Source organism: Capricornis sumatraensis, chromosome 5 (assembly GCF_032405125.1).
Source record: "Capricornis sumatraensis isolate serow.1 chromosome 5, serow.2, whole genome shotgun sequence".
NCBI classification, from domain to species: Eukaryota; Metazoa; Chordata; class Mammalia; order Artiodactyla; family Bovidae; genus Capricornis; species Capricornis sumatraensis.
The window spans coordinates 97,311,031-97,323,814 of NC_091073.1; the positions used below are offsets into that span (position 1 = coordinate 97,311,031).

A 12,784-nucleotide genomic window follows, 5' to 3' on the forward strand; every position below is an offset into this window, starting at 1 on the left:
GCAGCACCCTCACCACATTCCTGGGGAGGCTCGGCCTGGCGGCCCCCGCAGCCCAGCTCTGATGGCACTCTGGGCTCTGGCTTCCCACTGGGATGGCGCCGGCAGTTCCGTGGACAGGGGATGGAGACGAGACGGCAGAGGCGCTGAAACCTCTTGATTTATTCAGATTATTTTAACATACAATGACGCAACTGTGGCCCCCAAAGTGTGCAAAGTTAAAGCCTTCGACTGCAGCTGAGAAGAGAGGGCAGGGACGGTACACCCGGGGATGGGGGCCAGTCAGGAATGGTGGGCAGCCTCCTCCCCAGGGCCAGGGACGGGCAGCCTGAGGAGCAGGGCTGGGGAGTCCCAGCAAGGGGTAGGGGGTAGAGACCTCCCTCCAGCCTAGGTCAGGAGCCCAGTAGTGTCCCACGGCTGAGGGCGCAGCAGCCTGGGAAGGGGCCGGAGGCAGGCCAGGAGAGCACCATTTTTGGGGTGGGGGGGTGCCCTACGGGAGAAGCCAGGAGGGGCCACTGATCCCAGGGGTGGGAGCCGGGCTGGAGCAGGCTGCAGCGAGAAAGACCTGAGGCAGGCGCAGGGCCTGAGAGTCCAGGCTGGCTGGGCTCAGGGGGCGCTGAAGAACAGGGAACCTGGGAGGACTCCCAGGGCAAGCTAGCCCGGGAGCAGTCCTGACTCTGCGGGGGTGGATGGGGCTGGGGGGGAAGTGGGGGGCGGGGGAGGCCCAAGGAAGGGCCGTGGACACTCAGGGCCCACCCCTGCCTCTCTCCCTGGAAAAGGAGCTGGGGAACCAGCAGTGCAAGTCTGTGGACTGCTCAGTTACGGAGGGAGGCTGCGCCCAAAGCGGGGCCCTGGGGCATGCCTCCTCCACTAACTCGGCCGCCGGCACCGTCCTCAGTACAGCCGCTTCTCGTAACTGTGGGCACAAAGGCAGAGTGAAAACCCAGAGTGGGCGTGCTGGAAGTGGGCCCCGCCTTCCCAGAGCCCCTTGCCCAGGCTGGCCCTGGGCTGCCAGGTGGCCCCCAGACTCAGGGGAGGCAGTGAGCTGCTGCTGAAGCCCCTGCCCCTCAGCCACGGTTGGGGGTAGGGGAGGGGGTGGGAAGGGACAGGAAGCAAGCCCAGTGCCTCTGTTCATCCACTTCAGGCCAAGGCTCCCGGAAGAGGCAGGCCAGGCCCAGAGACAGCCATGCTCCTCGGGCCGCAGCTGGTGGAAAGTCTGTCCTCAGGGCCGGGGTGGAGGCGGCTAAGGACAGCACAGCCCATCCTCACAGGAAGAGGTCAGGCCAAGCCGGGGTTCTGCTGCTCACATCTCCACCCACCCCTGCAGGTGCAGTGGCCTGAGCCCCCTGTGGTCACTGGGTCCAGTCCCAGACAGGACAGCCTCAGGCCTGTGGTCAGGGACGCCTCTCTGCACCCCAGGAGGGGACATTTCCCCTGCAGGGGAGGCCAAGGCCAGCTGCCCCCACCACGATGCTAGTCTTACGGTCCAAGTCCCATGATGACACCCCAGCTCCCCCCCCAGCCCAACGCCCCCCACCCCAGCCCAGGCCCCACCCAGACTGCCCCCTGCTCTACTCTACGCTTGGCCCCGGGCAGCGCAGTTACTTACACGGCAGAAAGGTATAGCTATGGGAGGATGGGGCAGAAAGAGACACAGGTTAGATGCCCGCCTCTGCCTGGGGGGACAGGCCCTCTCGATCAGGGTGGGGCTGCATGCCTGCAACTACTGCTGCCAACTAGTGCTACCCCCTCCCATGGTTGCCCCAGCACTGGCGTTGGTCTCTCTGCCCTTCTCCCTACCAAGGGCTTGTGCCCCCAGCCTCCACCGGCCTGCTTGGTGCCACCACCAGCGAGAGCCCAGCACCGCTAGCCCTGCGACCAGCCACCAAGCTTCTGAGCAAGCAAGGGCTAGGAAGCTGGGAGGAACAAGTGGTCACGTCTCCCGTGCCCAGCTCGGGGTCGGGGGGTGAGACACCCGAGGGGAGGGGAGGGCCTGCCTGCATTGGGGAGCTAAAGGGCGGGCCAGGCCCTGAAGGAGAGGGTGCTGGGGTCACCCTGCCACAGCCTCCATCCCTGAAACCTCGGCTCAGCCTCTGAACCACGGCCCCGCCTGCCGGACCCAGGGCCAGCCAGCCAGGGCCGGGAGGCCGCCGCACTTACGAGTGCAGGCCGTGGACGCCGCCCTCGATCTGGGCCGACATGGTCCGCTTCTCAAACTTGAGCTCTCCTGAGTACATCATGGACCTGCCAGCAGGGAGATGGCGCCAGTCAGGGGCAGTAAGCAGGGAGGAGAGACAGAGAAAGGAAGCGAGGGGGGTGCCAGGAGCCTCCCACTCGCCTCCCACCTGCGGCCCTCGAGTCACCACACTCACCGCAGGACAGACAGGCTCCGGGCCCCGATGTCCTGGCAGCCGTGCTGGATGCCCGCTATGAGGTAGGGCACGAACTTCTGAATGGAGCCTTTGTCCTGGATGGAGCCCGAGACACCCTGCGCGATCTTCACCTTGTCTCCCTCGCTGCATGGAGGGCGGGAAGCCTGAGCCCCACTGCCCAGGGCTCAGGGGACCCCACTCCACCTCTCGAGGGTGCTGGCAGAAGGGCTACTAGCCAGCAGGCATGCTCAGTCCTTCAGTTGTGTCCGGCTCTGCAACCCCATGGACTGTAGCCCTCCAGGCTCCTCTGTTCATGGGATTCTCCAGGCAAGAATGCTGGAGTGGGTTGCCATGCCCTACTGCAGGGGATCTTCCCAACCCAGGGATCGAACCTGTGTTGCTTATGTCTCCTGCATTGGCAGGCATGTTCTTTACCACCAACGCCCCCTGGGAAGCCCCAGAATGACCCCTAAAGCTGTTACTCTCTGTGCTATAGCATAAATAAGTGTGGGTTCCTAGTCAGGGGGCCCCGGCACTGTCTTGGGCCTGCGACTTGTTGCCCTGTGCCTCGGCTTCCAGAGCTGTAATATGGAGGCTGGGTGCCACTGTGGGAAGTCAGAGGGTCCGTGCAGACCTGAAGGCCTGGGGGCCAATGTGCTGGGCCAAGGCCGGGGGAGAGGTGGGGTGGGCAGGCACCTGAAGTAGCGTTTCTGGCTGCTGCTGCTCTTCTCCATGGCGTCCAGCGAGCCCATGCCGCGGTACTTCTTGAGCCTCACACCATCCGAGAAGAAGTATTCGCCGGGGGCCTCCGTGGTGGCCGCGAGCAGGGAGCCCATCATCACTGCAGCGGTCGGGGGGTCAGGGTCTCTAGCCCCCGGGCCCTCCGACCACCCCTTGCCAGCCTGCCCCATCCCCAGCGGACCCGACCCCTCACCTGTGGAGGCTCCGAGGGCCAGCGCCTTGACCACATGCCCCACAGTCTGGATGCCGCCGTCAGCTATGACTGGGACCCCGAAGCGCCGGGCGTACTCAGCCACCTTGTACACGGCAGTGCCCTGGGGCCGACCACAGGCCATCACTGGGGACGGTACACAAGACAGGTGTCAACAGCGTCAACAGCAACAGGGGCTAAGAACAGGCCTCTCGCACCTTGCGCCCTACCTCCACTTGGGGAAAAGGACCGCTCTGGATGTTCACGTGGCAAATAAAAATAACAACAGCAGTAGGGTAAATGTCATTCCAGGAACCTGGACCTCCTCACCTACAAGAGCCCTATGGGGACACCAGCGGCTGCATCAGTACTGACCTCAGCCTCGCCTCTCTCCACACACTAGCTCCCCTTCACTGTTACTAGGGTTAGGTACTCACAGCCTCCTTTGGGATATTGGTTTGCATTTCTTTAAGTTTCATTGTCCAAGGCTCTTAAGTATTTGATTTCTAAGTGAGAATTCTAAGAAACCGGCACTTATCTAAGGAATGGATGCAAGGCTAGATAGAGGAGGAAAGAAGTCTCCTCTGCCTATACCTCTGTTTTGTTCTTTTTACATCCCCAAGATTTAGAACAATACCTGACGCACAGTAGGTGCTCAACCAACATTTCTTAATTTATAGAAAAGGCCTACATCTCACCTCAGGGGTCAGCTAATGCAGAGGTGGAATGGAGTGGGTTGCCACATCCTCCTTCAGGGGATCTTCCCAAACTGGTATTGAACCCTGGTCTCCCACATTGCAGGCGGATTCTTTACCATCTGAGTCACCAGGGAGGCCCAGACAGTTAAAAGCAGAGGCTTAAAGACCAAACAGGTTGTGCAGCATTTGGGAGACATCACCCTCACTAGAGGGACCAAATACCTCAGTCCTGGGCCCACCAATTGGGCTTCCCAGACCAGAATCTGAGAAGCAGACTGATGCACAACAAAAACTTACAGTCACCTCCTCAGATACCTGTCTCCCCGCAAGTCAGTGGGCTAAACAGTCAGTCTGAGCCTGGGTCACTCTTGAACCCCAAGAAGAGGCCTGGCTGAGCGAGCACTCTGCACACTCTCATGGCAGGAGAGTGAGGCCCTGGGGCCTGATAAAGGCCAGAGGGCGTTCGAAGTGCAGCCACTCACACTCCTCCTGACACTCACCTTCCTGGGTGATGCAGATGGAGCCGCAGCCCATGCCCACACGCAGCCCGTCCACACCAGCGTCAATCAGGTTCTTGGCCTGAGCGGCTGTCACCACTGGGGAGAGGGGCAGTCGGAGGGGAGGAAGAGTGTCAGGATGGGTTGCCCCTGCCCTGCCCAAGGGCATCCTGGGACCCCAGTCCATACCCACCCCCCACACCTACTGTGACCAAAGCCCATTCCTGCAGCCCCCGGCCTCCCATACCAGGAGCAACGCCACCACCAGGGGATGCCAAGTGACACGGAGAGGTTACACAGTGGGGGGCGAGGGCCAGGATGTGAGCAGGGACCCTGCACTCACCATTCCCCCCAATCACCTGGAGGTGGGGGTACTTCTGCTTAATGTAGTGTACCATGGCAATCTGATACACAGAGTTCCCTTGGGATGAGTCCTGTGGGAAGGGGACCAGGAAAGTTGAGGGGTGGAGGCTGAGGGCCCTCACTGAGGGAGGGGAGTTTGGGGGGTTTTGAGTGGACAAACCGATGAAAGCCCTATGAGAATGCGTCTCTGTCTTTTTCTGGGCAGTCACTAGACAATTCTCAGCAGATTCTCAAAGGGGCTTGCCTCCCCCACAAAGGGTAAGCATCACTCATGGATAGTTGCAGGGAAGACAAAGCCCCCTCATACCCACAATATGGACCGGTCCTCACAGCAAAGAGATGGCACCTGGGGTCATATTCTGTTCCCACCAACTCACTAACTAAATTACTTAATCTCTTGAACCTCAGTTTTCCCACCTAACAAATGGGCTTGGTGACTGTACATCTATGAGGATTAACTGAGTTCACCTACATAAAGTTCTCAGTGAGGCACCTGGTGAGCCATCGCACTCAATGAGTGCGGTAAACATCAGGGTCATGTTATGTAAGTGCAGAGTGCCCCCAGAGGCTCCTCAGTTTGTTCTAAGCTGTCAGAGTCCCAGTGACCCTCCCAGTTCTGACACTGGGCTTAATTAGAGGTGAAGCTGGGTCTTCCTAAGCGCAGACTCCACTGAACCGCCCCTTCTCCAGGGCAGTGCCCCTACCAGCACTATGACATCGGCGCCCGCCTGGGTGAGCAGGTCCAGGCGGTATTTGTCATCCTCACGGGTGCCCACAGCCGCCCCGCACAGCAGCTGCTTGTGGGAATCCTTGGAAGCCAGGGGGTAGTCCCGGTTCTTCTTCAGGTCAGTGCGGGCAATGATGGCCACTAACTCGTCTCGATCATTGACAATGGGCAGCTTCCCTGACAAGGAACGCAGGAGTGAGATGGAGAAACAGGCTTCTGGAGGTCGGGTAGGATGGGTAATGAGGATGAAAATAAACCAGGCCAGAGATTCCCCTGCAGTACCCAAAGCCACCACTAGGTGATAGCACCCACCCAGGAAGTGCTCCGAGGGACCTGGCCCTCTGCCCAAGGAACAGGAAGCAAAGAAACCCGGTTCCTGGAGCTCTTCCTGCCCTGTGGCTAGGCTGGACTCCGTGGGCAGCCCCTGCGCACTGGCAGCACTTCACCTGCTGGGCCACAGGCCACAGTGGTCGAAACCTCCTAGCCAGGGCACAAACGTGAGGCTCTCCTGCAGGGGGGAACACGTGTCCTGTCCACTGCTACCCCTGAGGACGATCCAGCCTGGGCCACGGGGGCATTTCCCAGTGGCTCCCGTAGGGACCTAAGGGAGGCCTGGCGTGCTGCAATTCATGGGGTCGCAAAGAGTCGGACACGACTGAGCGACTGAACTGAACTGAATGAATACTATGTCAACTGCCCCCACTGGCAAATGAATTTAACTGCAGGACTTCTCAGAGCCCTTGATAAAGTAATGAACCATTCCTTATGCAAAATGGGGACACAGATGCATTTTCCAACTTTCTAGGACCACGGTGCCCTTTCTTCATGATGAGCGTTTCACAGAACAAGCTGTTGTGAGAAACATACTGTGAAGACGCCAAATAAGGGATGGGATTTCCTAAGCCAGGAAAGAGACCTCGGGAATCATGCTCCAGTCTGAGGTTATTCAGACCTTCCCCGAGGCCCAGCCCAGTTGCAAGGACAACTTGCAAAGCTGTGAAGCAAAAGGGGGCTCTGATGGGAGGAGGGTGGGGGTGCATTTTCCACCTGCTCCCTTGTACCTTTCTTGCTGCGCTGCAGAATCTCATTTGCCTCTTTCAATGTCACACCCGCTGGAGCCACCACCAGCTCATTCCGCGGGGTCATCACCTGTGGGGCCAGGAACATTTGCCTGCAGGTTGGCAGGTGAGAGAGAAGGGAGCCAGGCCTCCCTCTGGTCCCTGGTCACAGGCACCAGCCTGAGGCCCCGGAGCTGGGGTCCTCTCTGCCCCAGCCATGCCCCCCCTGCCCTGCAGGTACCTCACTGAGAAGGGTGGTGTGGTCCTTCTCGGCAAGGAAGTCAATGTCTCGGGAGGTGACGATGCCCACCAGTTTGCTGCCCATGGTGCCTGTCTCAGTGATGGGGATGCCTGAGAAGCCATGCCGGATCTTGGCCTCCAGCACGTCGCCCACAGTGTTCGAGGGGCTTAGCACCACCGGGTCTGTGATGAAGCCCTGTTCAAACTTCTGAGGGCAGAGACAGGGGAAGGAAAAGGCTGGAAGAAAGCTGGAGATGGTGTACAGTCTGGCCACAGGGGACAGAATGTACTGGGGCAAGAAGCCAGCGGGAAAATAAAGGCTGAGCCCTGTGCCCTCACTGGAAGGGCAGACAAGACCCCACAGGAATCAGCCAGGGAGCGCAAGGACCCACAGAGCTGGCAATGGGGGTTTGGGGAGGGGCGAGGGTCTGTGAGGCAGGGGACCACCAGAGGGCATCTTCACATGGGAGCGGACCTAGTACTTGCCTTGACCTTCCGCACTTCATTGGCCTGGAACTCTGGAGTGCAGTTGTGGTGAATGAAACCGATACCGCCCATCAGCTGGGGTAGAAGGGAAGTACAGCTAAAGTCAGCCAGTCGTCCTCACTCTGCCAATCCCACCTCTGATTCCAATTCCTCCTGACGTTCAGCCCACCCTGCTCAGTCCTCCCGGCCCTGGGGTCCCCACCCCCGTGCCCAACTCACAGCCATCGCGATGGCCATGTCAGCCTCTGTCACAGTGTCCATGGGGGATGAGATGAGTGGCGTCTTTAGTGTGATCTTTCGAGTCAGGGCTGAAGTCAGGTCCTGAGGGTGGAGATGTGGTCTATGTGAGAAGTTTTATCATTCATTCAACAAACACTTACTGAGCTCCTGCGTGTGCCTGGCACCGACCCTGGGGATACAGCAGTGAGCAAAGCGAATGAGGCCTCTGCTACCTCCTCTGGGGCTTACATTCTACTTGGAAAGAAAAATGACACACACAAGACGTATCCAAGATGATTCCGGTTGGGATGAAGTCTCCAAAGAAAAGCAAGAGGCAGAGTGACCACTGGAGGAAGAATGTGGTGGTTGATAAAACCTCTTTCTTGAGGGGCTGACTAGACAAGTAAAAGTCCAGGAGTCTGTTTTTCCAGGCTGAGGGAACTGTGTGTGAGACCCTGCCTCTGATTCCAGTTCTCTCTGAGGTGCATTTAAGAAAGAAAAAGCTAACAGAGTAGAGGGAAGGGAGAGAGACGGGGAGGGGAGGGGGGCAAGGATGTATAGCCTTGAAAGCCTTGGAGAGGAGCTTGGATTCGATTTTGTGACGAGAAGCCACTGGAGGACCACAAGCAGAAGAAAGACATGATCTGATTTATGTTTTAAAGAGGTGGTTCAGGCTCCAATGTGAAGACGGGATTAGGGTGACAAGGTCTAGACAGAGAGACCACTAGGGAGACTGCTGACAGGTCCAGGTGGGAGATTCTGGGGCCTGGTGAGATGGAGGCATGGGAAGGAGTCTATTAGGCCACCCATCTGGGGAGAAGGTGACTGCCTGTCCATAGCTCAGAGGAGAGGTCAAGATGGCAGGGTATTCAGGAAGTCTCTGCCTGTGAGCAGTAGATAAGGCTGGACCGCAGACGCCTCCGAGATTCAGGCTAACAGCTGTGGATCCTAGCCCCCCAAACCCCCAGACACAGACTTTGCTACGTAACTTTCTGGAGACTCAAGGACCCCAACAGTCTGTTGCCAGAGCCGGACCGAGAACCTCGGCCCTGCAGTCTAGAAAACTCCCCCTTCTCCTTGCTTATCCTAGCGCAGAAGAGCCACAGCCTCCTGACATAGACCAAAGGAAGGAGACCCTTGATGGCCAGTGGGCTTGTTCCATCCCTCTCTTCCTTGCACTCTGCCCAGGATCTGGGACAAAGTCAAGTGTTAGTCGCTCAGCTGTGTCCAACTCTTTGTGACCCCATGGACTGTAGCCCACCGGGACCCTCTGTCCATAGGGATTCTCTAGGTAAGAGTACTGCAGGGGGTTGCCATTCCCTTCTCCAGGGAATCTTCCCGACTCAGGGATCAGACCTAGGACTTCTGCATTGCAGGCAGATTCCTTACCATTTCAGCCACCAGGGAAGCACCAGCACAAGGCCAGGCTGCTCACTTTCACTTTGTGAAACTGAACAGCCAAACCAAGAAGGCTTCCAGGTTGCTATCACAAAGGGAATATCCAGAATAGTCCTAATGTCCCCTTAACAATCTGTCTGGGTCAGCACTGACCACACAAGCTGGATGTGAGCTTCCCCAACATATAAAAGATCTGGACACATTCAGGCCCTCTGGCGTTCCATAAGAATCAAACCTGAATAAATATTAATGATGACAGCAACAGAAAAACTTTTTTTAAAATGCACACTAATTCATCATAGGATAACTTTTCCATGAAAGGACTAACACCCATTAGCATTTAGCCTCCTATAATGTTGTTGCATATTTTTAAAATTTTATTATTAAAAAAAACTTTTTTTGGCTGTGCTGGGTCCTTGCTACACATGGGCTTTCTCTAGCTGTGGGGAGCAGGGGCTACTCTGCGTTGTGGTGGGAGGGCTTCTCATTTCAGCTTTTCTTGTTGCAGAGCACAGGCTTTAGGTGTGCAGGCTACGTAGTCGTGGTTCGCTGGTTCAGTAGTTGTGGTGCACGGGTTCAGTTGCTCTGAGGCGTATGGAATCTTCCCGGACCAGTAATCAAACCTGTGTCTCCTGCATTAGCGTGCAGATTCTCAAACACTGCGCCACCAGGGAAACTTGGGTTGTCATATGTTAATAGTATAAAGGATATTGGTCATCCACTCGGTTTATTCCTAAGCCCCCTGGTTAAGAGAAGCACTGTTTCCTTGTATTAGACCACAATCTAACTTCTTCAGATCCTCTCACCAGTTCTTCTAAGTCATGGATCCACAAACAAGTCTGTCCACCTCTTCCAAAGTTTCCATAATTTTACTGGCTTCTAGGATATCTTTGCTTAGCACTTCAGAAGAAATCCAGTAAGTAATAAAGCAGCCACACCTACATCCACCCCACACCCTCCCTGAGCCTTTCTGAACTTCACTGCAGGCCCCGGGCCAGATCCACCTTTCAGGATCCCAACAAATCCCCATCACTGCCTTTAACCCATCAGGCATAATCCACTGCCCACAACACAAATGGCTACATCCACCACCTTCCCCAGAAAAATCTCTCTCCCACACCCCTGAGCCAGAGATCAGTGTACTATACCTCACACACAGCCCCTCTGCCCTTTACTCACCACTTCATCAGCTGTGAAGTCTATGAATCCTGGGAGAATCAGGAAGTCGCTGTGAAGAAAGGAAGTGAGCATTCCTGGGTGAGGAGGGGGTTCCTGAAAGGGGCAGGGCCAGCCACACCAGGGGAAGCAGTGTGTGGGTAGGGAGAGGAGCCAAGTACCTGAACCCTGTGATCTGTTCAGGACTGAAACACCCTCGTGCCCCCTGTTAGTATCTTGTCAACCTCAGCCCAGAGAGCTAGAGTCAAATGTGGCACAAACTCTGCGGTCCTGGGGCACCACCAGGGCAGCTGGCCCCAAACACCCACTGCCTTGAGGGCTCAGAGTTCATCAAGGGACCCAGATGTTCCCACAAGGCTGCACACAGCGGATACAGGCTCTGCCCTTGAAAACTTCTCAGTCTTGGAGGTGAGGAGATGATAAATAAACACGGAATGCACCTGAGAACAGTGTAGGAGCGCCACCCAGCAGGAACACCACACAGCACAGGGCAAGCTGCTCAGCCCAGTGCTGGGGCTGCTGAGTCACACAGGGCTCAGAATGGCACCAAGGGACCCCAGGGGGCTGAGCACGGGGTGCATGCCAACAGAGCAGGCATCCCTAATGCTCTGCCCAGTTGGACTGGAGCAACCAACGGACACGGCCTGGATGGGAAACGAGAGGAAGGGGCCTTATAGTTAGGACCACAACACAGGAGGCCCAGCCAAAGCCTGGCAGTGGCCAACACTAACCTGGGCCATGGTCCCAGCAATCCCCAGAAGAGGGATACAGGCCTACCCAGGTGCCGCAAAGCACAGGGCCACAGCCCAGGAGCCCTGACAGGCCTGCAATCTCAGGGCCTTGACAGACATGCCCAAAAGTAAACGTCTCAGGGTGTTCAGGGACACTCCCAACCGGACTAAGGAAAGCAGCAGGCACCCCAGGGCCGGAAGGAAAAGCTACAGGGTGGAAGGGACGGGTGGGGTCTTTAATTTGCCCCAGGGTGTAGAACGACTCCCTGGGAAATGTTCCTGGGAGACACCACTGACAAATATATCATATATACTCTATCCCACTTCATCAAAGACCACCAAAGAAATAATCTTAACTGCCCCTGTCCCCTGGCAGCCCTTCTGTACAGTGAAGAGGCCTCTGTGGCTCACTTACAGGCAGAAGAAGAAATGCTGGAGTCTGGGACCCTTGGCATTTTCTAGGTATCACACATACCCCTTGCCTGGCCCACATCTCAGCTACGCAGACAAGCAAGAGACACTCCTCAGGAGTGACTGGGTATCACTGGAAACGGCCTGCCAGGCAGGAGTGCTTACAGGCAAAGGCAGGAGCTAGCAGGGGACAGGACAAGGATGCTCTTGGCTCAGAGCATCCCTACCCCACCCTGGTCCCAGGTCCTGATGCTCTTTCCTGGCATGGACACAGTCCTGCAGCCAAGAGAAGAGCTAGTGCCAGGCCTGCAGCCAGCAGGACAACTGGCCCAGGGCCCATGGAAAAACACACTAAGCCAGAGGCAAATGGTCTTGTCTTCTTCAAAAATCCTGGGTGGGGAGGGCTTGGGTGGGTGATGGTCAAAGAATACTCTGGCCAAGTGAGGAACACCAGTACTAACTAACTTGTAGGCAGGCAGGGGCACACGTGGAAAGTGGGTTGGACTGGAGGGTGGAAAAAAAGAGCCATCTCAACTGCCCAGCTGGGCATCTCCTGGGGGCAACACCCAAGCAGCTGCCTGAACAGGCCCCCCCTCCCCCACCCCGCCCCGACTCCTGCCCTCAGCAGGACGCTGAGAGTGACGCTGGGAGTGAGAGTGTCCTGGACCAAGGTCTGGGAAAAGTCTCCAGAACCACATCTCGTGTTCCCACACGCCCCCAATGCCCCCTTCATGCGGCCAAGATGCCCCGAGGAAAGAGGAAGGGGGCAGGCCGGACCCGGATCTAGCCAGAACGGGGCATGGCACCAAGGGCCGCGATGTCGCTGTGCCACGTCCGTCCGTCTGCTCTCGGCGCGGGCCGCCTCCCTTCCCTGGCCCGGCCTTGCCCGCACCCGCCCACCCCCACCCCACCCCCCGCCAATCCCGCTCGCTCCCGCCGCTGCCCAAGTGGCTCGAATCGGGCCGGGCACGCGGGCGTCACCCAGAAGCGAGCGGCGCACGTGCAGGGCCGGGGCCTGGGAGGATCGCGGCGCGTTCGTGTGCGCGCCCAGGTGGGGCTGAGGCCCCCAGCGCTTACTTGTAAGTGAGGCCGTCGGCGTTGGCGAACAGCTGCTGCGCAGTGAGCCCATCCTCGGGCACGTAACCGGTGCCGCCGCTGATCAGGTAGTCCGCCATGCTGCCAGGAGACACCGCGACCCGACATAAACACCCGCGCGGGCCGCCCCGCCGCTGCTGCTGCCGCCGCCGCCGCCGCCGAGGCTGCTGCTGCTGCTGCTGCTGCTGCTGCTGACGCCGCACCACGGCCACGCTGCCGCCGCGGGCTGGGCGGGCCGGGGGCGGGGGCTGCGGCAGCCGCGGGGCGGGCCCCGGGCGCCGCCCTCACCCGCACCCCTGCTCCTCCTGCCCCTCCCTCGGGAGCCCGCCGCCTCCGCCCCCAGCAGCACAAAGAGCCCCGCGGAGCCCGGCCCAGCCGCCGCCGC

General features: G+C 58.3%; 1 protein-coding gene across 3 annotated transcripts; it reads right to left on the reverse strand.

Moving 5' to 3' along the window:
- Positions 1–286: 286 nt before the first annotated feature.
- IMPDH1 (inosine monophosphate dehydrogenase 1) lies at positions 287–12,508 on the reverse strand. 3 transcript variants are annotated; one of them, XM_068972552.1, is made up of 14 exons: positions 12,382–12,508; positions 10,166–10,214; positions 7,589–7,690; positions 7,385–7,444; positions 6,885–7,091; positions 6,647–6,734; positions 5,563–5,762; positions 4,839–4,929; positions 4,499–4,594; positions 3,304–3,447; positions 3,066–3,210; positions 2,370–2,513; positions 2,158–2,241; positions 287–913 (listed from the first exon to the last, which is right to left on the reverse strand). In XM_068972552.1, exons 1-14 carry the CDS (start codon positions 12,477–12,479, stop codon positions 892–894), a joined length of 1,530 nt encoding a protein of 509 aa, XP_068828653.1. In that variant the 5' UTR covers positions 12,480–12,508; the 3' UTR covers positions 287–891. The 3 variants fall into 3 exon arrangements, with proteins under 3 accessions (XP_068828653.1, XP_068828655.1, XP_068828654.1); XM_068972554.1 differs by having other exon boundaries at positions 7,370–7,444; positions 12,382–12,506; XM_068972553.1 differs by lacking the exon at positions 7,385–7,444.
- Positions 12,509–12,784: the final 276 nt, after the last annotated feature.